This window comes from Peromyscus eremicus, chromosome 3 (assembly GCF_949786415.1).
Source record: "Peromyscus eremicus chromosome 3, PerEre_H2_v1, whole genome shotgun sequence".
NCBI lineage: Eukaryota > Metazoa > Chordata > Mammalia > Rodentia > Cricetidae > Peromyscus > Peromyscus eremicus.
Genome location: NC_081418.1, coordinates 156,063,953 through 156,089,268, shown reverse-complemented (window position 1 = coordinate 156,089,268; position 25,316 = coordinate 156,063,953). Strand labels below are relative to the sequence as shown.

The following is a 25,316-nucleotide window of genomic DNA, read 5'->3' as shown; positions in this document are numbered from 1 at the left end:
ACCAATAGTGTTAAATCTTTAGAGAAAAGCAGAAACCAACATTTAGGAAGACATAAAATTTTTTAGATAATATATACCCATACGCCATTTCACTCTGTTTCCTAGGATAGACGATTTGTCCCTTTTCTTCAGTTGTCTCATTTGTCCAGTGTTCTTCAGATTCCTTAACCTTCATTCTCCTAAAAGACAAAAACAAAAACCTTTCCCCAAGACTAATTTTGAGGATGTTCCTTTTTGGCAAGTTATTATCTGAATAAATGAAAAGACATGTGTTACTGGTATAAGTTAGTTTAAATTGGATGTTCATGCTGGTTGAAGAACTATCACCTCCTCTAAGAGGTTTCTCTTGTTCAAATCGAACCTTTATCAATTTTGATGGTACCCACAGCTTATCTTCTCCTGTAGAAACAAAAGCAAAACCTTGTCCCCAACGTAATACATACCCTGGTTTCCATTCTGAGGTCAGCACATCCTTAAAGTATATAGGATGATTTAATTCTGTAGTTTTTTCTGTTATCCAATGTCTCTCTGCAGCTGTTGTTCCTTTCTCATTGGCATTAAGAAAATTCAAAGTTAATAGAGCATTATGCAGTCTATTTCTGTGTGGGGCGTTTACCCAACCACCCCCACAGTTTCCCAGAGTTTTCTTGAGTGCGAGCAGCAGGAAATATTAGATAGAAGGATTTATTGCGGAGAATATCGCGGAGATAAACAGATAGAAAATAAAGGATAGCCTCGAGAGGGCCTGGAACCTTTTCCAACGGGCCCCAGCTGTCTCTGCCCCAGGGTTTTTATAGAGACGCCAAGGGGTGGAGCAAAAGACCTCCTCCCCCAGCACAGCCAAGTGCAGACCATCCCAGACACCTGCACTTAGGCCCGTGGTCTAATCATCCTTTGTGCGGACCTGCTGAGTAAAGCCACGAGGAACCCGAGAATGGGCTCCCACATTTCTGGGGGTTTTTGTTACTCCTTTTTGTTTATTTAGCATATCCTTTAGAGTTTTGTTTGATCTTTCTATAACTGCTTGACCTGTAGGATTATGTGGTGTGCCTGTAATATGCTTTATATTGTAATAAGCAAAAAACTGTTTCATTTTAACAGAGACATATGATGGAGCATTGTCAGTTTTGATTTGTGCAGCTATACACTTGATGGCCATACTTCTAGCAAATGAGTGATTACAGAATCAGCTTTTTCAGAACTCAAAGCAGTTGCCCATTGAAATCCTGAATAAGTATCAATAGTGTGGTGTACCTATTTCAATTTTCCAAATTCTGCAAAGTGAAACACGTCCATCTGCCAAATTTCATTCCTTTGAGTACCCTTTGGGTTACATCCTGCTGGTAATGGTGTTTGATTGTAGAAGGAACAAGTAGGACATTTCTTTACTATTTCTTTGGCTTGTTGCCAGGTTATGGAAAAATCCTTTTTTAAACCTTTACTATTGACATGATGTTTTTTTTATGACATTCTGAGGCCTCCAGCACATTTCCTATCAATAATTTATCAGTCTCATCATTGCCTTTTGCTAGAGGGCCTGGCAGACCAGTATGGGATCAGATGTGAGTTATATATAAAGGATGACTCCTTTTCCTGATTGTATCTTATAACTGAATAAATAGTGAAGTTAATTCTGAAGCATCAGAGATAAATTCTGTAGTCTCAATATATAATACTACTCTTTTAGCCTACTGAGAGTCAGTTCCTATGTTGAGAGGTTCTGAAAAATCCATTAATACCAACAGTATAGCATACAATTCTGATTTTTGAACTGAATTATAAGGACTTTGAACCACTTAAATTTTCTGATTTGTAACCTGCCTTTCCTTGTTTGTTGGCATCTGTATAAAATGTACGAACTCCAGATATGGGTTTTTCCCGTACAATTCGAGGCAAGATCCAATCAGCTCTCTTTATAAGATCAATTCTATAGCTTTTGGGATATTTGCTGTTAATTTCTCCCAAAAAATTACTGCAAGCTCTTTGCCAAGGTTCACTTTCTGTCCGTAATTTTTCAATGTCCTCCTTAGTTAAAGGTACGACAATTTCTGCTGGGTCTATTCCTGCTAATTGACGAAGTATCAATTTTCCTTTCCAAATCAAGTCAGAGATTTTTTCCACATAAGTTTTTAATTTTTATTTGGTTTATTTGGTAAAAATATGCATTCCAATATAATATCTTCCCTCTGCATTAATATTCCTGTAGGAGAATGCCTAGAAGGTAAAATAACCAAAATGCAATCCAGCTTTGGATCAATACGATCCACGTGCCCTTCATGTACTTTCTTTTCTACCAAGGCCAATTCTTTCTCAGCTTCAGGTGATAATTCTCTTGGACTATTTAAGTCCTTGTCACCTTCTAAGGTTTTGAACAAATTATGCAGTTCATCATTTTTTACCCCAACAATAGTTCGTAGATGAGAAATATCTCCAAATAATCTTTGAAAGTCATTAAGAGTCTGTAGTCTATCTCTCCTAATTTGCACCTTTTGGGGTCTAATTTTTTGTAGCTCTATTTTATATCCTAAATAATTAATAGAATCTCCTCTTTGTATCTTTTCAGGAGCAATTTGTAATCCCCAGCAAGGCAAAATTTTCTCCTTCAAACATTCTTTCTAAAGTATCTGCATTTGAGTCAGCTAGTAAAATATCATCCATATAATGATAAATTATAGATTTACGAAATTTTTTACATATTACTTCCAATGGCTGTTGTACAAAATATTGGCACAGAGTTGGGCTATTCAACATTCCCTGTGGGAGGACCCTCCATTGAAATCTTTTAACCGGTTGAGAATTATTATAAGTAGGCACTGTGAAAGCAAATCTTTCTCTGTCTTTTTCTTGTAAGGGTATTGAAAAGAAACAGTCTTTTAAATCAATAACTATGAGAGGCCATCCTTTTGGTAACAGAGTAGGCAAAGGAATTCCAGATTGTAGAGAGCCCATTGGCTGAATTACTTCATTAATTGCTCTAAGGTCTGTTAATCATTCTCCATTTACCAGATTTCTGTTTAATAACAAATACAGGAGAATTCCAAGGGCTGGTTGATTCTTCAATATGCTGAGCATTTAACTGTTCTTCTACCAGCTCTTCTAAAGCCTGGAGTTTCTCTGTTGTTAAAGGCCATTGCTGGACCCATACAGGCTTGTTTGTTAACCATTTTAAAGGTAGAGCTGTTGATGTCTTTGGAAGATCATCAGTTGTTGTGCCCTGTTCTTGTATAATATGGATGGCTGGTGACCACTCAGAATAATGCCTTCTAATATTTCTCTCAGAAACATGTGCTAGTTTATGATTTGTTTCTGAGATTGGAGGGATGTTAATCTGAGTAGTCCATTGTTGCAACAAGTCTCGACCCCACAGGTTCATAGCTATGTTAGCTACATATGGTTTCAATTTTCCTCTCTGTCCTTCTGGACCTATACATTTGAGCCATCTTGCACTCTGTTTCACCTGAGATAATGTCCCAATTCCTAACAGTTGAACATTTACCTCCTGAAGAGGCCAAGTTGGATGCCAAAATTCTGGTGCAATTATGGTAACGTCTGCACCTGTGTCTACCAGACCAGACAACAAAACACCGTATTTATTTTTATCGATAATTTTGGTCTTTGTTCATTAATAGAAGTTTGCCAAAAAATTTTCTTTATGTTTTCTCCTGAATTTTCTATTTTCTCTGTTTCATCATCCTGACCAGCATGATTTATTCCAATAGGCATTTGGTTATTTAATTGCTCTGAGTAGGGGTTTCCTCTACGACTGCAGGAAAGGTTTGAACTGGATTTGCTATTGGGTCCTGCATGAGGCCCCTCTGGGTGTTTCCCGAAGCTCGAGGCAGAGGATTACCCTGTCTGTCCCTTGTTGATCTACATTCATTGGTCCAGTGTTTTCCCTTACCACACCTTCTGCATACTCCAGAAGGAAGGGACATTCTGTTACCATTGTTCCTTGAAGAAACATTGTTTCTAGGAATGACCTGTTTACAGTCCCTTTTCAAATGTCCTTGCTTTCCACATCCAAAACATCTAACATTCCTCAAACTTTTTGAAATTGCTTCTCCTACCCACATATCATCATGCTCATGAGCTTCAACATTAACCGTGTCTCTAATCCAATCTTCCAAAGGTGCAGATCTTGCCTTTAACGGCCTGATTATTGTTTTGTATGCTGCATTCGCATTCTCAAAGGCAAAAGATTCAATTATTATCTTACTAGCTTCTGAATCCGGGACCATTCTCTTTACTGCTGAAGCCAGTCTTTGTAAAAAATCTGTGAAAGATTCTTTTGGGCCTTGTACAACCTTTGTAAATGACTCAGTTTTTTTTTTTCCTGGTTCCTCAACTCTGTCCCGTGCATTCAAGGCTGCTGTTCGACATAAAATTAGGGTTTGGACATCATATAAACATTGTGTTTGTGCTGAAGCATATTGACCTTCTCCAATAAGCTGATCCTGGCAGACTTGTATTCCTTTATCCCTCCATTGTTTTTCTATGTTTTTAGCTTCATCCTTGAACCATGTTAGCCACTGAAACCTTTGACTGGGTTCAAGAACAGCTTGTACCAGCTTCCGCCAGTCCTGTGGTACAATCCTATTATATGTTGACCAAGAGTTTAACATTTGCTTTACATATTGGGAATGCATGCCATAAGATACTATTGCCTCCTTAAACCTTCGTAAATCTAACATTTCAATTGGAGCCCAAATATTTTGTGTAGTCATTTGATCAGGCAACTGCTGTACGGTTACTGGACAAACTAAGGGTGACTGTGTGAAAACAGGCTTTCTTTCTGTAACCTTGTGATCTAATTTTGAAACAACTTCACTGTTAATTTCTTCTGTCTGAATTTTTACAGGTTTAACAAGTTTTTCTAAAGCTGTCACCCTGGCACTTAAATTGACTATCTTTTTAAATAGTGAAATGAGGATAAGCATAGTAATAAACTGCATAATTCGATCAACATTAATCTTCTCATATAGTTGTTCCATTGTCAAACTGCCTAAAATTGCAAACAAAGCCCAATTTTCTTCCAATGTACACAGAAAACCCATTTTTTTTAAAATGTGGAAAAAATTTCTCTTTTAAATAGTTTCCTTTAAAATATCTGATATGTTAAGTGACTTACCAAGTCCGCGTAGAACAGTACAAATCTGAGGGAATTTCAAAACAGCCACCTAGTGTCCGAGGTGTGAATCCAGAGAGAGAGAGAGAGCGAGAGCGAGCGTAGCCACAAGTTCTGCCTAAGAGCTTGAATCCAGCCACGTGTTCCCGCTAGAGCCCAGTCAAGGCTTGGCTCTGGCTTCCTTAAGCTCCAACCACGTGCATTGGCTTTACAGGCAGGGGCCCTGTTCGGCAGGGCAGGCCTGAGTTGTCCGTAGCACCAGCTTTAAGCTAACCGCGCTTGGGGCTACGGTCAGTCTGGCCTGAGGCCAAGCCGACTTGGGCCCGGGCTAGGGAGCCAGCCGCCCAAGCGGGAAACCAGACCTGCTGCCAAGCCAAGTTAAGTGGTTTTTAATGGATTCTTGTCACGTTTGGCACCAAATGTAGATGCAACTAACCGTCTTATTAAATAAGAAACACAGAGCTGATTCAGAGAAGAAAGCCAAGAGGTCAGAGCTAAGAGCCTTACCCTTCCTGCTTCAACCGAGAGCTCTCCGAAAAAGGAACCTACTTCCTGTGTGTATGTCTTTATATAGTCTAGCTGTTCTGCCTTCTCATTGGTTGTAAACCCAAACATGTGACTGCCTCGTCACTGCCTGTATGTACAGCCCTCCAGGTCCTCTATGGTATTGAGATTAAAGGCATGCGCCACTGCCGCCATGCACTTGCTATGGCTCTAATAGCTCTGACCCCCAGGCAACTTTATTTATTAACATACAATTAAAATCACATTTCAGTACAAGTAAAATACCACCACAATGGCTCCTTTTATCTAGGATTCTACTAAGTATTGAAGAGGAGTAATGATTGGAAACAGACTGTTTTATTAAGTGAGAGGGCTTTCCCATCATGCTTGGTCTCTCTGCATACCTTCATACAGAGTTCACACTTGGCTATTGGTTGGTATGTTCCAAGCAGAAGTCTCACAGTTTCCTCAAACTCTTAGCTCCAAAATTTATGTCTTTAGATGTATAAATCTGAAGATGAGATCTATGTTTTTAGATCTTTCTTAATTATGTTCTGCTTCTAAATGGCTATTCTAGTATGGAGGGAGAGCTGCAAGGCCTTGTCACTTCCTAACAATGTACATACAAAAATGTTCTTTACCTTTGGAATTGGCCCTCTCCGTTGGTGTTTTGCCTTAAATAATTAGGATTTCAATATCTCTAGAAGAAAATTTCAAACCCTGGACACAGCCTTTTGTGATGTCTGCTTTTTCTTTCTAGATTTAAGGTTTATTTCAAACTTAAGTTTACTGTGTAAATTTGATTTTTAATGTTAACAAAACAGGCCCGTTAACCCAGTATTCTAGGTGGATAGTGCATAAATATTTTCTCATTTCTATGTCTATACAATACTTTTACCATTGTGATGAAATATGGTATATTGTGAGATAAATATTTGTGTTTTTTAAGATCATATGTTTACATGTAAGTTTTTTCCCCCTACTTTCAAGTTCAATAATTTTTAGAGTAGTTTTAAGTTCACAGCAAAGGTGAGTGGAAAGTACAGAGTTCCCATATCTCATTTTCCTTTTTCAGCATCAAGCACCAGAATGGCTTACTTGTCATAACTGATGAGACTGCATGGCCCCAACATTACCCAAGGTCTATAGTTCACTTGGGAGGTCACTCTTTTGAGAGGACAGTTGTGTGATGTCACACATCCACCATTGTATCATCAGAGCAGTTTCATTGTCCTAAACGTTCTCTTAGTCATTGTTTCTCTCCACTGTGTGTAGTCTTCGTGCTTGCTAAGTTATGACTTATCTCGTTACTTATTTAAGATCATTTAAAGGAGATGAATCTAAGCATTGTTTCCATCTTTTTAAAGATTTATTTATTTTACTGTGGATATTTGAATATTTTTAATTTTTAGATTTATTCATTTCATATGTGTCTGTTTTAATCCATGTCTGTGTACCATGTACATCCTGGAACTGGAGTTATGGGCATTTGTGAACACCATGTAGATGCTAGGAATCAAACCTAGGACCTCTGCTGAAATAACAAGTGCTCTTATCCATTGTAGCCATTTCTCCAGCTCTCTGTGTACGGGTGTTTTGTCTGCATGTATGTCTGTGTACCACCTGTGTGTCTGGTGCTTGGAGAGGCAAGAAGATGGCATTGGATGTCCTGAAACTGGAGTTACAAATGGTGGTTTGTCATCATGTGGGTGCTGGGAATTGAATCCAGGTCCTCTGGAAGAACAGCCAATGTTCTTAACCACTGAGCCATCTTTTCATCCCCTTAAGCACTGTTTCTTAAATGCAGTCTTTACTTTCTACAATCCTGTTGACTCTTTTAAAACTTATATGAAGACTAATTATAATATTTGCTTAGAATGGTCCTGTAGAATAAAGTTTACTTCTTTTGGGAAAGAAGACACCAGGTGATATTAAAAGGTGCCATGACCTAGTTTATAATAAGCCTTGGGATTGTATCTCAATAATCTGCAGCCTCCAATCCAATACCCTGCAGAATGGCCTGCAGTTATTTATTCTTCATATCTACATCATTTACTTCAGTGCTGGCCAGAAGTCAAAACTTTGTAATATATGTGAAAGGTAAGCTTAGACACTGAGCGGAGCCAAAGTCGCCTTTTGGTGCTTCTGACTACCTGTGCCGTCCTCACTTTTCCTGAGAAAAGCTGATAAACTTTGTTCTGGAATGTAATCCTATAGTAAACATGGTTTTTCTCAGTCAGAAGCCTTGTTGTAGTTGAACAAGTCTTGGCTTGGTGTGTATTTTACTGTTCTGTCACATTTAGGATGCTACAGCTGATTCAGAGTAGGCTGCAAGAAGAGCATTCCCTTCAAGACGTGATATTCAAAAGTGCTTTTAAAAGTGCATCAACAGCGCTGCCACCAAGGTGAGAGAGGTACTTCAAAGTTCACTTGTTTACCAGGAATTTACTTTGATGTCGTTTTAGTATTGGTCTGCTGTTCTTTCTTTGAAAGTGTTTTATACATTTAAGATATCTTGCCCTTAAATTCTAGCCTATGATTTTGAGCTTTTCATCAAGTTACTTTACTTTTGTATGTGTGGTATATCTCTGTATAAAATTCTACTAGTTTTAAGAAAAAATAAGACTGTATATATTTTGGTTAAGAATTTATTTTTACTCCTGTGTCAGAGTAGGTAACAAGAATTGTTATAATCATGAAGATGATTTTTCAAGTTTAAAATATGCAGAGGCTTATTTATATTGGCTTAGGAAGAAAATCCCACTTTGCGCTTGGGTGCCTTTTCCTGACCTCAGTTTCATTCTTGTCCAGCTGCACCACAGTCCCAGAAATACATGAGAAAAGAATGTTGCTGTTGGACTCTTTAATTTTCAGAGTTCTCCTGCATTGAACTTAATCCTTGGGTAGACTTGAAGATACATAATGATGTGTATTTATGTAAATATAGTAGCTGTATAGCAACTCAAGTGGATTTAAACTACTACTTTAATCTTGACATGTAGGACATTAGCTAAAAGTTTGTCTTTAAGGAGTCTTTTTTCCCTGTGTGCCATTTTCACACCGGTACATGGTCTTTGTATCAGATGTGCATTAAGATACCTGAATGTGTCTTGCTTTACAGGGAAGATGATGTATCACTGACTCCAGATGCGTGCAGAATCCACGGTCATCTATATGTCAATAAAGTAGCAGGGAATTTTCACATAACTGTGGGCAAGTATGTTCTTTTCACTTTCTGAAGTTCTTTAGATGGGGTTGGAGCTTGATTAAAATTGCATCTTTTCCTGATCAGGTAGTGCACAGGTAACCACAAAGGGCACTTAAAGTGTTGTCTGTGAGTAAATAGGAATTAAAACATCTTATGGTAACTTCTGTAGCCAGAGAGCTCGACCCTAGATGCTCCATCAGTGTGTTCATTTATTCAGAGTAGGTTTTTGTTTTGTTTAGCCCTTTGGTAATTCTCATCAAAATGAGTCCTTAAGTAATTCTAGAAAAAGTCAAACGTTACTGATATCTAGAATGAAGTAATTTATGTAGCAGCTTAGGAAAAGTGTCACTTACTCCTCTGAATATAATCGAGTGTCACAAAAAGCTCTTGGTAGATTTCACCTCCTCTGAATATAATCGAGCGTCACAAAAAGCTCTTGGTAGATTTCACCATGGATGAGTGTCCCCCTCCCCAGCTTCCTCCTTCCATGGAGAGCTGATGAGTTCTTCACTGTCTAAGCCGTGTTTGGATACTTGCTGTATGCAGAGGGCTAGTCTGGAGGTCAAACAGTGGAAAAATAGGGAAGTCTTTACTCTCCCTGGGTGCTCAAGTCCTACTCGAATATTCAAACTTTGACCAGTAAATACATTAGGTATTACTTAATTATAGTTGTATTGAGGCTTTAAAGGAGATTATAGCTAATAAGAAACATTATGTAACATAGTCTGCAATTGTATGGGGAGTTAGGAATTTATATATAAAGGAGAGCATGTCAGAGAAAAGAACCTGATCAAAGGGTGGTGTAGCTAAAGTTTTCCTGCCTGGCCCACGGTCAGGGCAAATCTCTCTCACCTGCCAGTCCCACAGCCTCAGACCCAACCAAGTAAACACAGAGACTTATATTGTTTACAAACTGTATGGCCATGGCAGGCTTCTTGCTAACTGTTCTTACAGCTTAAATTAATCCATTTTCATTAATCTGTACCTTGCCACATGGCTCGTGGCTTACCGGCATCTTCACATGCTGTTTGTCATCGTGGCGGCTGGCAGTGTCTCTCTCACTCAGCCTTCCACTTCCCAGCTTTATTCTCCTCCTTGTCCCACCTCCACTTCCTGCCTAGCCAATGGACAAGCAGTGTTTTATTTATTGACTAATTAGCAACACATTTGCCATACAGAACATCCCACAGCAGGGTGGCTTTGGGCTTTTTTGTTTATATAGAGAGGACATTAGATTTTTATCAGGAAAGACATCATTGATTATAATGATCAGATCAAACTTTATTTTTTCTTTGTTGTGCTTTTCTCCTGCAGGTTCAAACTTTGTTGTTTAGTGCTCATTTACCCATCTGCAGCATGGTCCTGGGGACTTTGAAACCTTGGCACCATGAGGCAGCACTTGATGGAGAGTGCTCATTATAGCTTTACATGTAAACAGTGCCCTAGTTCAGAGGGAAACACAATATGAGCATCTGTATTATGTCCTATATTTTATTTTTGGCTGTTTTTCTCCCAATTTCATACCTTTCAGCAGATGATAACTTAATATATAACAGACCCCAAAGGAAAAGCTTTTGTTGTTTGTGTCTCATAAACTCACGTAGACTCACCTTTTATTTTTTTGATGTTAACTTTGTCAAGCTCAGTATTGATCCTGTTTTCCTGTTGAGTGCAATGACAGACCTAGCTGTTCAAAGGGCATGAGTATGGTGTTTGAATTTCAGTATGTAAGTGCTTGGACATGTGCACACCAGAATGCATAAGAAAGATGAATATACTTGGCATTTAGGCATAGAGTTGTGACCAGGTAAAACGTGTAGGCTACTCAGATGATGAGTGCCATATTTTTTGATGGGATAGCATTTGAACACTGAACAACACAGGATAGTGAATCTTTCCTAAGCTTCTAGCATATGTTCAAGCAACCATGGGTCCTCTGTGTAGCAGAACAGGGTTGAGGCTCAGGTCAGTAGTTTCTCATGTATGCATTGTTTCAGAGGGCACCTGAGAGTTCTGTGTGAGATATGATTCTCTGCAGGATGTTTTATTTCCTGTCTGTGGTTCATGAATGCCAGTAGCATCCCTAACCTCATAAACCAGTAAGTGCCACAACCCAAAAGCCTTTCTTCAACCTTACTGAGGTTCAGAACTGTTCTCCTTCTACTGCTGGGTCCCATCCGATGGGTTAGATAATATGTCAGAAAACAGGCAGGAAAATGGAAGCATTTTTAGTAAGTGTCATCAGCATTGGGGTAACTGAATTTCATTTTTAACATTTGTGGTTTTGAAGGGAGGTGCTTGCTTATGCTGCTAATCCATAAAATTTCAATTTATGTTTTCTAAAAAAAAGGGGAAGACATAATCTAAAACAATTCTGAGTTCTTCACAGATCTTAGTTTGTGAGAGACTATTGACGTCAACCCTAATGTTATAGTTTGTAACTTGATTATTTAGAAAAGTTCCTGTCCCTAAATTTGAGGCCTATAGTAGGAACACAAAGCGATGGTATCAGTGGGACAGAACTGTGTCTGCTCAGTGCACTCAACCAAGCACAGGCAACTGCCAGAGGGAGCTAGTAGTCCTTCTCATAATACGGGCGTGCTCTGTATAGAGTGGTAATGTATTTCCATTACATTGCCTCTTTTCAAAGTGCCTGTTCTGCAGAACAAGGTAGACACTAGTTAAGACATGTTGGGGCGCCGGGCGGTGGTGGCGCACGCCTTTAATCCCAGCACTCGGGAGGCAGAGCCAGGTGGATCTTTGTGAGTTCGAGGCCAGCCTGGGCTACCGAGTGAGTTCCAGGAAAGGCGCAAAGCTACATAGAGAGACCCTGTCTCGAAAAACTAAAAAAAAAAAAAAAAAAAAAAAAAAAAAAAAAAAGACATGTTGGGGCACACTAGAACTTGATAATGACATTATTACTAATCAGGAAAGATGTGTGCATTATGGAAAATTTCATGTGTGTGTTTTAGTTGCTAAAATTACTGCATAAAGCACAAATAAAGAATAACGTGTGGAAATCCTCACAGTGGTGTTTCACTTTTTATTTTTAAACAAGAGCAGGAAAGGACAGTTGTTATTCTTAATAGTACCAAAAGAATAAAGAACAGGCTAAAATTGAGAGAGAACAAAGACTTATCACAAGTAAGTACATGACAGAATGGATTCCAGATGCAGCCTACTACCTTTTTCATTAATGAGAGAAGTTCAGATTTGCATTCAAAAAGTGAAGTTTTAGCTGGGCGTGGTGGCACACACTTTTAATCCCAATGCTCAGGTGGATCTCTGTGTTTGAGGCCAGTGTGGTCTACATAGTGAGTTCCAGGCCAGCCAGAGTTACATTGTGAGATTCTGTCTCACTCCCCTACTGCCCAAGAGATGAAGTTTATTGAAAGGTAGCCATGCTTACTTGTTTCTACAGGACCCTTTTACGTTACAGTGTCATACTGAGGGTGGAGCAGTTGACCTGACTGTGTAATGGTCTTAGTGCACAGTGGTGTTGCTTGGTGCACCACAGGGCAGGTGCCAGTGTCATACACTGCTGCACTTAGTTATTATATTACCATGTAAAAACCAGGCTCCTGTAGCTGGAATTTTCTCTTCCGGTCCCGCCAAGCCCTGGCAGTTCCTTAGCCCACTTATAAAATAAACATACAGATGCTTATATTATTTAAACTGCTTGGCCATTAGCTCAGGCCTATCATTGTCTAGCTCTTACTCTTATATTCAGCCCGTTTCTATTAATCTATACTTTGCCACATGGCTCGTGGCTTACTGGTACCTTACATCTTCCTTGTCCTGGTGGCGGCTGTAGGCAGTCTCTCCCTTCCCTTCCTGTTCCCTCAATTCTCCTCTCTGTTAGTCCCGCCTATGCTTCCTGTCTGGCTACTGGCCAATCAGTGTTTTGTTTATTAACACATTTGCCATACAGAACATTCCACAGCAGGCTCCAGTTGTTATACTTTTTAGTTTTTCGAGACAGGGTTTCTCTGTGTAGTTTTAGTGCCTGTCCTGGATCTTGATCTGTAGACCAGGCTGGCCTCAAACTCATAGAGATCCACCTGGCTCTGCCTCCCAAGTGCTGGGATTAAAGGCGTGCGCCACCACCGCCCGGCATAGTTGTCATACTTTTAAATCATCATCTAAGTTGGGTACAGAATATTGTGATAACTATAGTGACACTGTGGCTGCACTTAAAGAACACAATGTATGTTGTTACTATTAGGCTGACGAAGCACTCATCACAGTAGTCCCAACTTCATAGAAAAGCAGCCGTCAGGAAATTAGAAAGTTTAAAGTAAAATGTCTAGTAGAATTTCTAAGTAAAAATGAAGTTACAGTCAAGTGTCTGCATGTGTTACTGGTGAGCCAAGCAAGAAAGATCCTGTACTTCTAGGTTAGTGAAGTGTGTTTGATGGCAGCAGCTGAAGACATACATTCATTATAGGCAGGTTGGCCTTGGACCATTAGCTTCAGTGAGAAAGTGCTTCAGCAACTGAGGACAGTGAGCCTAGTACCCAGTAGTCAATCAAGAAGCAAGATAGGGCTGGAGACATGGCTCGGTGGTACAGAGTGCTACCTACTGCTGCCACAGAGAGATGCGTTTCTTTTCCTGCACTCACATTGGGCAGCTCACACTCCACCTGTAGCTTCAGCTCCTGGGGATCTGACACCCTCTTCTGGTCTCCAAGGGTACTGCACTCACATGCATATACCCACATACAGACACATAAACATATATGATTAAAAATCAAACATATATATTTTAAAAAAGCAAAAGAGGTGACAGGCTGGGCCTCCTGTGATCCTGTGTGGCATAGGTGCTGCATGTTGTTTAGTGGATTTGACGAATCAGTGCTTCATTGAAAATAATGCTGTAATTAGTGTCTGTAAATAGTCTGTGTTAAATAGCTGAGAGAAGACTGTTTTAACAAGTGAGACCTCCAGTTCCACAGCCTGAAGTAGCATCTGCTGAAATGTGTTGTTAACTAGCAGTCATTCCGTTTGCTCTTGTGAACTTAATGTTGTTCATTTCTGTGACTTTTGTTAAAAATAAAAGCTCAGCATTCCAGTTTGGCCTCTGTACAGCAGCAGCTGGATGCTTGAGCGGTTGCAAAGTTTTATTACATTTTTTGTTTTTGCTCAGTGCTTTAGATATTAAACTTTGTGAATGCTTGATAGAATGTTTTGTAATAAATTTAACCTAAAATCATCAGGGAAAACAGTATTTACATATAAACTGGTGGTGTGGCAGAGTTGCTGCAGTAACGTGTGGTGGCTCTGCATGGCTCCTCCAGCCTTTGGAGCTTCAGTAGACTGATGCGGAAGTTGCTGTGGGAATCAAGGCCTCCAGTCTCATATCTAGCATGTCTCAGCTCAGACTGTGGTTCCAGTTGTCAGATACCAGAGCAAGTACAAAGGAAGTTTTAAAAATCTGTTGGGCAGTTTAGGAAATTCTGCCTTGCCACGGACTGGCCCATCGGGCGTACCACGACCGTAAGGGAACCAGGGCTTGGGTAGTCAGGAAGGCAAGGATTTGGCGAATGACAGACAGACAACACACTCAGAAGTGGTTTGAATCTGCTGCAATTTTACTTCTGCAAATCAGTAGTTTATATACAGAAAAGAAAACTATCAAGTCATACAAGGAACAACAAGAGCTTGGCAATAATTCATTTACATCATCTTTAAAAAATAGCAAGCACACAATTACTAATCGGCGCTAGACATATCCCTTCACTCACAAGAACTTTATGACCCAAAGAGCAGTCTGTGTGTTTTAAACTTAGTATAGTCCCTAGTGTAGACTTCCTGCGGTTGCAGCTGTGTCCTTCATCTTTATTTCAGCCGCTCGCTAGTTTATTATCCACTTCTACTTTTCTGGTTCTCATGACCTACTTAGCCAATTTGGATGCTGCAGACCCTCTCTAAGTCTTTGTTCAGTTCTCCACCACATATCTCTTTAATATAAAACCTTTTTACCTGCTGGAATATGGACTCTTGTACTTTTACGCCTGTAAGGGGAAGGGGTTCTGCTGTAGTCTTTAAGTTTCCCCTGCTGAACTTCCTCAACAGAGGGGCCCACCATCTGCCTCCTATGAGATAATGTTTTCTGCCATAAATCACTTTAGTTGGGATTCCTAAAGGATTCCTAGTGGGTGAGTGTTCATTCCCTAGAAGTGTCTGAACCTTTATACTTTATCTAGCAGCTTGGTGTCTTAAAAAATAGCTCATTCTGCTATATCTGATTAAGATCCATGTCCAGCTTCCCCTTTCCTCCATAGTTCACAACCCAAGCATTCATTAATTTTGGCTGTGCTTCATAGATTAATTAGAACATTATCAGAAAAGCAGTTATACAGAACCCATAGCCCAGGGAGCTCATGATCCATGAAGCATGTCTCCTTTGAGAAGGAGGCATAACACGGGCACTCTGCCAGGGACCTCCAGGGAGCTTAGTCCCGTGGGACACGTATCTCCCGTCTGCTATTATTGACATAATTGTTCATGTCACATGGACGACACTGGAGTTGGTGTGGCACTGCCTTAAGTTGGAAATTACTGGTCTGTGATATACAAAATATAAAGAGAAGACTCTTAATAGTATTCTAGAAATGTCTTCAAGGGAATGAATGGGCTCAGTTGAAACATGCTTATGGATTTGTGTTTTCAGAGAGGAAATGTGAAATGTTTTAGGTCATTACCACACACATTTGAGATCATTTTTGAAATTAGGAACACCAACTTTAAACCTCAGTGAGCAAAGAAGTTTCTCTGGAAAGCACACGTGAGCTACAGAATGAACTCAATTATTAGGGTTTTGTGTTTCATTGATAATTGTTTATGAAATGGTGTTCTCATTATGTGACCATGTAATACCCTTGGTTTCTATCATCTGGGCTCATAAATACTTCACATGTTTTCCATTTGGCTTTTTGCAGTTCTCAGCTTATTGCCTTGCTGAGATACAGGCTGCTAAATGCAGGGAAGGTTAGCTTTCTTGTTAGTTATGTGTTTGTTTTTTCCTCCTTGCAGGGCAATCCCACATCCTCGAGGGCATGCACATTTGGCAGCACTTGTCAACCATGATTGTGAGCAATTTCTGAGATTTTGTTTCAGTGTAGAAAAGTTTTCAAGAGAAGTTAATTTTGTGTGTGTATGTTTTTCATTTGTTTTAGTGCAAACACAAGGTAGAGCTTTAAAGGTGAACTTGACTCTTGTGTTGGCACATGCCTTCTGCCTTTAATCCCAGCAACCCTGAGACAGAGGCAGGTGGATTTCTGTGAGTTCTGTGCCAACCAGGACTACATAGTGAGATTCAGTCTCAAAAATAAGTAAATAAAAATGTTAGCTAAGTGTGTCGGCACCTGTTACCCCAGCACTTGGGAGGCTTAAGCAGGGGGATTGCCATGAATTTGAAGTTAGCCTGTGTTACATAGTGAGTATCATGTCAGTGAACGGAAGGACCCTGTCACAGAAAGCAAAAGCCAAACAAATAAAGTAAGCTGTTTAAAAATTGATATCCAAAAAGAAACAAAAACTTGGTATCCATCTAGAAGAGAAAAAAATTAAAAGTATTGCTTCAAATCTATTCTATCGGTACATTCAGTGTACTTCTCTTTGTTCACTGCCCAGAAATCCCTGAAGTTAGGAGGGAACCTAGGAGTGCTTTGTGTCATTCAGTACACATCCAATAACAAAGAGACAATATCTGAAGTTGACCTCAGTTTGTAGATTCAGATACAATTGTGTTCACACACACACACACACACACACACACACACACACACAATTACAGTTACTTCAGTACAATGATTATTGTAAAATTTAAGTGTTTCTGAAGAGTAGAATTGAATGAAACATATTTTCATGTGGCCTGGTTAATATAAGACTGCAGATAGCCTTGGGTGACCTAGAACAGCTGATCCTTTTGCATCTACCTTCCAAGTGCTGGGATTACAGGCTTGTACCTCTGTACCAAGCAAGACTTTTTTTTTAAACTTTGCTTTTAGAGCAAAATAAATTCTATAAAAATCAGTTGGTCATAGTAATGGTGTATATTAAAAATATCTGCAATCATTTTCAGTATTTGACTAACATCATCCTATGTGTTTTATTGGCATGGCCTTGTTTATATACGATGTTTAGAATCAAGAAAGTTTATGTTTTGGACATCAGGATTAAATAGAGCATGTAATAGAAATTAATTTATATATAACCATAAGATTTGAGGCAGCATTTTTATCAGGATTTGCTTATTTTGTGTGTTTTTCTTAACATGCTGTTTTAAGTATTATTAAGCTTGAAGTTTTAGGTGACTTTGAGAGTAAGTGAGAGTATAAAACCACCTGTAGCATGATACTCTAAAGAGTAATATAATTTCTCCACCTTTATCTTTTTATCTTAGCTTACAACTTTTCTCACAGAATAGATCATTTGTCTTTTGGAGAGCTTGTTCCGGGAATTATTAATCCTTTGGATGGAACTGAAAAGATTGCTGTAGATCGTGAGTATTTAATAATTGCTTTTAGAATTTACATACAGGAAGTTGCTCTTAAAACCTTAATATTGATGTGTTTTTACTCCTATCTTGTGAAGCTATTCTTTAAATGGCTGCTGAGTATGTGGTAGAAGTGAATGGGATTAGAATGTTAAAAAGTAAGTCCTACAACAGATTGAAAAGATTAAAAGGACAAGAGGGTTGATGTGTTGGTGGTAATGGTGTAACTGTCCTTTCCACAGTCACCAGAGAAAGAAGTTTTCTTGTCACAGGTTCAAGGCTCTAGAATGCTGTGTGCTTTTGTAGGAAGTTCCCTGCAGAATGTCACCAACTCAAGAAACCTAGAGTTACTCCAGAGTGGAGTGGTGTTGTGTGTATAATCAGATGTGTGGTGTCACAGCAGTCATGTACATTTGTTTTTAAGCCTCTACTTACTCAAGCACTGAGGATTATTTTCTTAGTTTTATAGCAAGTGGTGCATAGCTTGTTTTCAGGTGACTTTGTTGTTATTTTGAGATAGTGTTTTACCGTTCAGATGAGGCTGGCCTGGAAGTAGCAATGTAGTCCAAAATGACCTTGAACTCATAGCAATCCTTCTGGGATTACAAGCTTGTGTTACATGTGAGTTTGGTTTTGGACATTGATTATTTTTTTTGTAACTTACATTAACCGTGGTGATGCCCGGTGACCATAAACTGACCCTTTGATTGAACATCAATCACTGAACAGTTTGTTTAGTTACCTTTTTGCTCTAATGTCACTTTCAGTGTCTGGCAAATTCGACTTCAGTTTACTGATATATTTAAGATTAGCAGACATGAGAACTACGGTTACTGTTGCAATGACATCTAGGTTTCAGCAATGTTTCTACTCTGAAGAGATGCTGCCTTTGCCTTCTTAAGTCCCATTCATGGTTGTCAGTGCCTGAACTAATGCATATGAGCACCTGCACACCTTGTGTGTTTTAACTTGGGCTTTGTTTTACCAAATATGAGTATAATGTCTTCACTTTTTAAAAATATTTATTTGTTTTACATCCTGACTGCAGTTTGCCCTCTGTCCTTTCCTCCCAGTCCTCACCTCCACTCTGCCTCCTCCCCCACCCACTCCTCTGTTTCTGTTCAGAAAGAGGCAGGCCTCCCATGGATATCACCAAAACGTAGCATATCAAGACTAAGCACCTCGCCTTGTATTAAGGCTGGGCAAGGCGACTCAGTCTGAGGAATAGGATCCCCAAAACCAGCAAAAGAGTCAAAGACAGCCCTTGCTCCCACTATTAGGAGTCCCACAAGAAGTCCAAGCTACACAACTGTCACATACATGCAGAGGACCTATATCAATCCCATGCAGGCTCCCTGGTTGTCAGTTCAGTCTCTGTGAGCCCAGGTTAGTTGATCTGTGGGTTTTCTTGTGTCTGACTCCTCTGGGTCCTACAATCCTTCCTCTCCCCCTTCAGGAGGATTCCCCAAGCTCGGCCTAATGTTTGACAGTGGGTCTCCGCATCTGTTTCTACCTGTTGCTGGATGAAGCCTCTCTGATGATTGTTGGGCTAGGCACAAATCTATGAGTATAGTAGAATATCATTAGGTATCATTGTATTGACTTTTTTCCTCTCCTCCTGTCTGGTTTGGTTCTATCCTGGTTCTCTGGGCCATCCAGCCTCTGGGTCCTGGCACTTCAGGCAATGTCAGGTGGGCTCACTCTCATGGCATGGATCTCAGGCTCGACCAGTCATTGATTGGCTACTCCCACAATCTCTGTGCCACCCTTACCCCAGCATATTCCAAAGGCAGGACAGACTGTAGGTCGAAGGTTATGTGGCTGTGTTGGTGTCCCAGTCCCTCCACTGGTAGTCTTGCCTGGCCACAGGAGATGGCCAGTTTTTAAAATTACTTATTACATCAAGCATGGGCACCCCCTCACTTCTTGTGTCCTAAGTATATTGTTATCAGCTTTTCTTTCTTTTAAAACTGTTTATCTACTGCATACTAAAGCAAATGGTAATATTAAATTTCAAGTTTGTCATATTTAAAAGAAGAGTAGATTTGATAGTATTCTATTGCTACCAGATTGATGAGAAGACATATTTTGTTTTTATTATAGACAACCAGATGTTCCAATATTTCATTACAGTTGTGCCAACAAAGCTACACACATACAAGATTTCAGCTGACACCCATCAGTTTTCTGTGACAGAAAGGGTAAGTGAGTCCTAATTGCTAAGATAATTGAGGGAGGGATGTTTTTTGTGGTTCCCCAATTGCAAGATAAGATTGGAAATTTAGTAGGCATCCCCCCCATTTAAAAATTTATAGAAGTTTTGAAATGAGTTAACATTTTAAGCAAAAATGTACCAGAAATGGGTATTAGTGTGCATGTTCTAAAGCTTAAAAAGATTAAAAAAAAATATTGGCCATGCCTCTGTTACAAATTAAACTATGATGGCAGAAGTTACTTTATGAATTTCGATTTGTATATTCTTCTTTATTGATGTAAGCAGCTCCTATCTGCCTCTACTGTCAGGTTTTCTGGTTTCTTGATGGTTTTTTGTAAGTGTTCCTCGCTGAATGTGCACAAACTCTGCTCCTCAGCTAGTCCCTCAATGCAGCTGGGTCTGATTAAAAGGATGCTCTCCAGCCTCAGGTAGATGGGTCTTAATGGTTTCATGGAGAGGAAGAGTAGGTTTGAACAGTGTCTGTTCTAGGTTGTATTTCATTATTATAAATCAAATTTGAAATTGTTAATACTCCTATCCCCTCGTCTGCCATGACTTGGAGAAGCACTAAATACACTTGATATTCAGGGGTACTGCCATGGCTCATGCCTTCGTCATGGTCATCTGTGGCTCTGCTGCCCTGCCAGCCTGACTGTGGAAGCCACAGCAGAGGTCTAGATTAGGACACCACATTGCAACATGTGTGCTGGGTTGGAGAGAACAGAGGAACTGCCTCACTTCCAGGAACTAAAGGCTCCCCACCCCCACGCCCGAAGTGGCTACCTTTCTATTTTGTATACTCTTAGGAGCCCTCCTTCCTTCTACAGCAATCACTCTTTAGCCAGGGCCACACCAGCTGAAAGAGGAACAGCAGTCAATCAAAGAAACAGCCCATCGGATCAAAACCAGGGCAGCTGCTAGCACCAGCACCTGTGTATTGGTTCTGTGCTGCTGCTGGGACACGTTGATGGAAACATAGTGATGATCACGGCAGTGTAAAATTCCTAATGCATATAGGCCAGGGTGTGATTCTGGAGGTCCGTGTGGATTGTGTTTCCTACAGATTCTAGAGGGCCCTTCCCCAGCCATTTCCAGAATCTAGAGGCATTTATACTTCCTGCCATCATATTTATAATGTTCTGTTGCAAATCAGTTTGGGGAAGTTCTCAGGCATGGTCACAGAGCCCCTTCCGCGAGCCTGCTGCCTCCTCCTCACAAAGACCCTGTGGCAAACTATGCTCAGTAACCTAGAATCTTCCTTGACAACCGTGCCTGCAATGTCCCTTAGCCACAGAGGTCACATGTTCATGGTCCCAGAATTAGGGTGTGGATGTCTTTGAAGGCCATTCTCCAGCCTGCCACAGCCTCTGTCCTTCTGAAAAAAAAAAAAAGAAAAAGAAATTGGTAATACTCAGAAGCTGGTGTCCAAATGAATTCCAGGGCATGTGAGAGCTTTCCATTCCATCCTTCTTCATGTGATAATGCTGCAGTTGATAATAACTAAGGCCTCAGTGGGAACAAGGTTCCCCTTAGTTGTCTTAATTACGTTATTTCAGAGCGCAAATGTTAAGTGTCTAACTTTTCAAATGGTTCAGGGAACAAACACAGGTATGTATTTATAAGTATATGTGTGTGTGTGTGTGTGTGTGTGTGTGTGTGTGTGTGTGTGTGTGTGTACACACATGCACAGTAACTAGGTAAGTACGTGTTGTACTTTCCAACATTTCTACAAGGGTAGGAAGATGTTTCTCACCAGCAGTATTGACAGACACCTGGGAAGAAACATTGTATAGGTTTGGCAATGCTTTGGGCAAAGCCAGAAGATGTATAGGATTATAGAATTGCTGTGGGCTATAGAGAATCCGGCTACATTTTCAAACTGGTGTGTGCATTGCTTCTGTTAAGCTATCCTTGTGTTAGAAACCCTTTTCCAAGATACAGTGGGGGAAAAAAGAAAAATACTGCGTGTATGAGGTTATTCATTGTGGTGCTATAGTGGTAGATGACTAGAAACAGCTCAAATTATAAATCTACCCAGCAGGATATGCAACTATAAAAAAGGATAGTATTTGAATGTGAAATTATCTCCAGAATTTATATGAAATGAAATAAAAAAGAAAAAAAAAGTCTGTTGTGTAAGGGGTGTTTGCTATATGTGACTAAAGTATTAATCATTGTATTGAGTTTTACAGTGCAGGGAGGGAGAGGAGCTGGCCACTGTCAGTTTTGGAAGCCCAGTTTAATCATTGCTAGTCTTCTCCAATGTTATTGGATGTCCTGATCCACAAGATAGCTTGCTTTATTGTAGGTGGTCATAGGATCTCCATGCCTTCGACATGAACATCAGAATTTTTGCATGAATTCACTGTTGGAAACTTGATTGGTGGCTCATTTATAAGGTCTCTGTGTTAGTAATAAGGGAGGGGATTTTACCACAGTGTATGTGTTTCTAATGCTTACAGTTTAATTTCAGCTTAGTAGAAATAAGATGACAAGAAGTAATTGCAAAGAAACAATACAAGAGCATGTTGCAATATAAACTTGGTTTTTATTGCTTGGTTAGTTGTAAATACATGAATAAACTGGTATGTTTAAGATGACCATTTCCAAACATAGTTAAGAATAGTTCTGAATTCAGTTTTCTTTTCGGAACAGTGCTTTGTTCTTGAATGCATGGCCCTCCAGCTTTTGCTTCCTAGTGTGGGATTACAGATGTGCAACACCACACCAGGATCAAGGTTATTCTTTGAAAAGCATACCCTACCAAGAACACTGGTAGTTGTCTCTGAAGAGCTTAAATTCTAGGGTTGTTCACCCTGAGGAAAGTAGGGTGTTATGTGTACATTTGTACCTTGATAAAGCATGTATGTTAGTACCCACATGACATGCGTTCTGTTTCTCTTTCCTCCTCTCCCCTTCCTCTCAGGAACGCATCATTAACCATGCTGCAGGCAGCCACGGAGTCTCCGGAATATTTATGAAATATGATCTCAGTTCTCTCATGGTGACAGTCACTGAGGAACACATGCCTTTCTGGCAGTTTTTTGTAAGACTCTGTGGTATTATTGGAGGAATTTTTTCAACAACAGGTTAACATTCATTTCTTTGTCTAATTTCCCTTTATTTTTTTTTTTTTTTGTTTTGAGATGAACTCTTACTATGTGTCTCTCACTGAGATTGTAGGCACTAGTGGCCATGCCCTGCTTTCTTTATCTGATTTCTAAAAGTGTTTATTAAACTTAAGATGTTAGGAAGATATTTCACTGATGGAGTATGCCATAGCGTTCGAAGGCCCTCCTCACTTTTGCAAGGCCTAACACACACACACACACACACACACACACACACACACACACACACACAAAAAAAAAAAAAAATACATAAAGTAATGCCTCTATTAAAAGACAGCAAAAAATATACACATTTTCATGTTCTAATATTTGGAGACTTCTTTAAATTCTAAAACTCTAAAATATATTTCCTATCCTGTAAGCACACCTATTTCACAGATTCAGTAATACAGGAAGATAATGTGGTAAGCCACATGTGTCCTGGGTGTTATTCACAGACACAGCTAGAATGGAATCCGTGTTCTGCCATTGACTTGGTAGTCCTTAGATGGTTCACCTACCTTCTCTTTTTTTGATTTTTGGGGTTTTTTTTGTTTTGTTTTCGAGACAGGGCTTCTCTGTGTAACTTCAGAGCCTGTCCTGGAACTCGCTCTGTAGACCAGGGTGGCCTCAAACTCACAGAGATCCTCCTGCCTCTGCCTCCCAAGTGCTGGGATTAAAGGCATGCGCCACTACCGCCAGGCCCTACCTTTTCTGAGATGTAACTGGTTTGTAAGTGTGCTATGGGGTTAAATGAGCAAATGCCCAGAAAGCATCACAGATGTAAATAAATTTCTTTCCCTATATACTGTATGAAGTCGTATTTTGTGGCATTTTGATTAAATCAGTAGTGCTTTTGGGTTTAGCCCAAGATTCTGGAATCTTTTTAGAGATCCATCTTTAACCCTTGGTTAGTCTGAGCTAGCAAGTTATGTTCTTGGAACCCTGTGTTGTTTTGATTCATATTTCTAGAACAAGAGAACAGCTTTTCTTATGCAGGTCCCTTTATGCTTTATTTTAGTTCATTTAAATCTATGTTATTTGCAAAGTTATGTGAGAAAGTCTTGAAAAGGTTGTGTCAGGGTTGTGAGTTATGTATGTGACTTAATTTTGATAAAACATCTGTTTTTAAATCCAACCCTCTCGAGGTTTGAGCCTCAGAGGCAGCTGCAGGCTGCTGTGCTGCATTCCATGACCTATTCCTCTACAGTTATCTGCAGTATTTTAGTCTTACATAGCAATTTCAAAAGCTGTTTAATTAAAAATTTGAACTTATTGTACTCATTACAGGCATGTTACATGGAATTGGAAAATTTATAGTGGAAATAATTTGCTGTCGTTTCAGACTTGGATCCTACAAGCCCGTCCATTCTGTAAGTGATACTGCACGTCTTTGTCTCTTAGTCATGTTGTTGTCCTTAAGTCTAAATAGAAAGGATTGCCCCCATAAAGCCTGGTGATAGAGACGTCTTATAGAGTAGAACTAACACTCTGGTCTTCTCTTCTCCTCCCCTTAGGTCCCCTTTGAAGATGGCCACACAGACAACCACTTACCTCTTTTAGAAAATAATACACATTAGCACCTCCTGGGTGGAAAAGAAACTTTTTGCCTGAAACGTAAAACCTTTTCTAATAATAAAATGTTGTGCAATATATTCAAAGAAAAGAAAATATGAGAACCGGGAAACATGCTTATTTAAAAAAAGGAAAAAAACCAGCCAAGGAAAAAAACAAACTGAAGTCGTCCTGTATATGTTGTGTCTGTTACAAATGTCCTAGAAGAAATTATGCAGCTAACTGGAGGCCCAGCCAGAGTGCCAGGAGAAGACGGCACCTCTGATGCTCTCCCAGCAAACGGACAGCATGGAGAGCAGAGCCTAGAGGACGGAAGTGAGACCGTATTTAAAGAAAAGGGCATTGATAAATGCAAACGTGTGCGTCCTTTTGTTTTTAAAAGATGTCAGAATAAAATGTGTAAAACATATGGAAAACTAGTCTAGACTTTAAAAAACTGTAATCAGCTCATGTGGTTAATAAAGGAAACAGGGGCTGGCCCTGTGTTACAGCCATATTAATGTTAAGCCATATTGACAAGACCATGTTGTCCAGTACTGGGTTCTGGTGAAGGTGACTGCTTTCCTTTGAACTCCAGTTGGTGACTTTCCTGACTGTTAACGGTCAATTCTTAGAGATTAAGGTGAAGTTTCCCAAGGGCAGGTATATAAGTGCTATGATATGTAACGGGTACCACTCACAGCTGTACATGGGACACTGCAGGGAGAAGAAAGCACAGTTTAAAAAGATAAAGGTTACTAATTTGTAAAATATTGAGGGGAAGAAAAGTATGCTTGTGAGGAGTTGAAAAAAGGATACCTAGCAGATGGGTGAGGCAGCGTAGGCACCACTGTAAAACTGGACCAGGAACAAAGTGCTGCCCTTGGGGCTCTGGGCAGAACTAATGAAGCTAAAGTAACTTGAGGGAGCCCTGTCGGTGCTGTTAGAAAATGCTGGCTTTGTGTGCCAGCCGGTTTTCCTCTTGGGAGGCTTGAGGGCAGAAGCATAAGCATCGGTTAGTCTCCGGAGGATGAATGACTGAGGGAGAAGACTGGGTTTCCGTCCCTGTCAGACCCAGGACTATACTAACAATAGAGGCT

At 39.9% G+C, this 25,316-nt stretch overlaps 1 protein-coding gene across 3 annotated transcripts in view; it reads left to right on the top strand.

Moving 5' to 3' along the window:
* Positions 1 to 24,747, top strand: part of Ergic2 (ERGIC and golgi 2) — a 42,871-nt gene extending 18,124 nt beyond the window's left edge. For all 3 annotated transcript variants that reach the window (XM_059256407.1, XM_059256408.1, XM_059256409.1), the window contains exons 7-14: positions 7,933 to 8,034; positions 8,751 to 8,846; positions 15,873 to 15,928; positions 17,245 to 17,343; positions 19,441 to 19,538; positions 22,479 to 22,641; positions 23,953 to 24,035; positions 24,180 to 24,747. In XM_059256407.1, coding sequence (XP_059112390.1) covers positions 7,933 to 8,034; positions 8,751 to 8,846; positions 15,873 to 15,928; positions 17,245 to 17,343; positions 19,441 to 19,538; positions 22,479 to 22,641; positions 23,953 to 24,035; positions 24,180 to 24,242 — 760 coding nt within the window. In that variant the 3' untranslated portion in view covers positions 24,243 to 24,747. The remainder of the gene's footprint in view (positions 1 to 7,932; positions 8,035 to 8,750; positions 8,847 to 15,872; positions 15,929 to 17,244; positions 17,344 to 19,440; positions 19,539 to 22,478; positions 22,642 to 23,952; positions 24,036 to 24,179) is intronic.
* Positions 24,748 to 25,316: the final 569 nt, after the last annotated feature.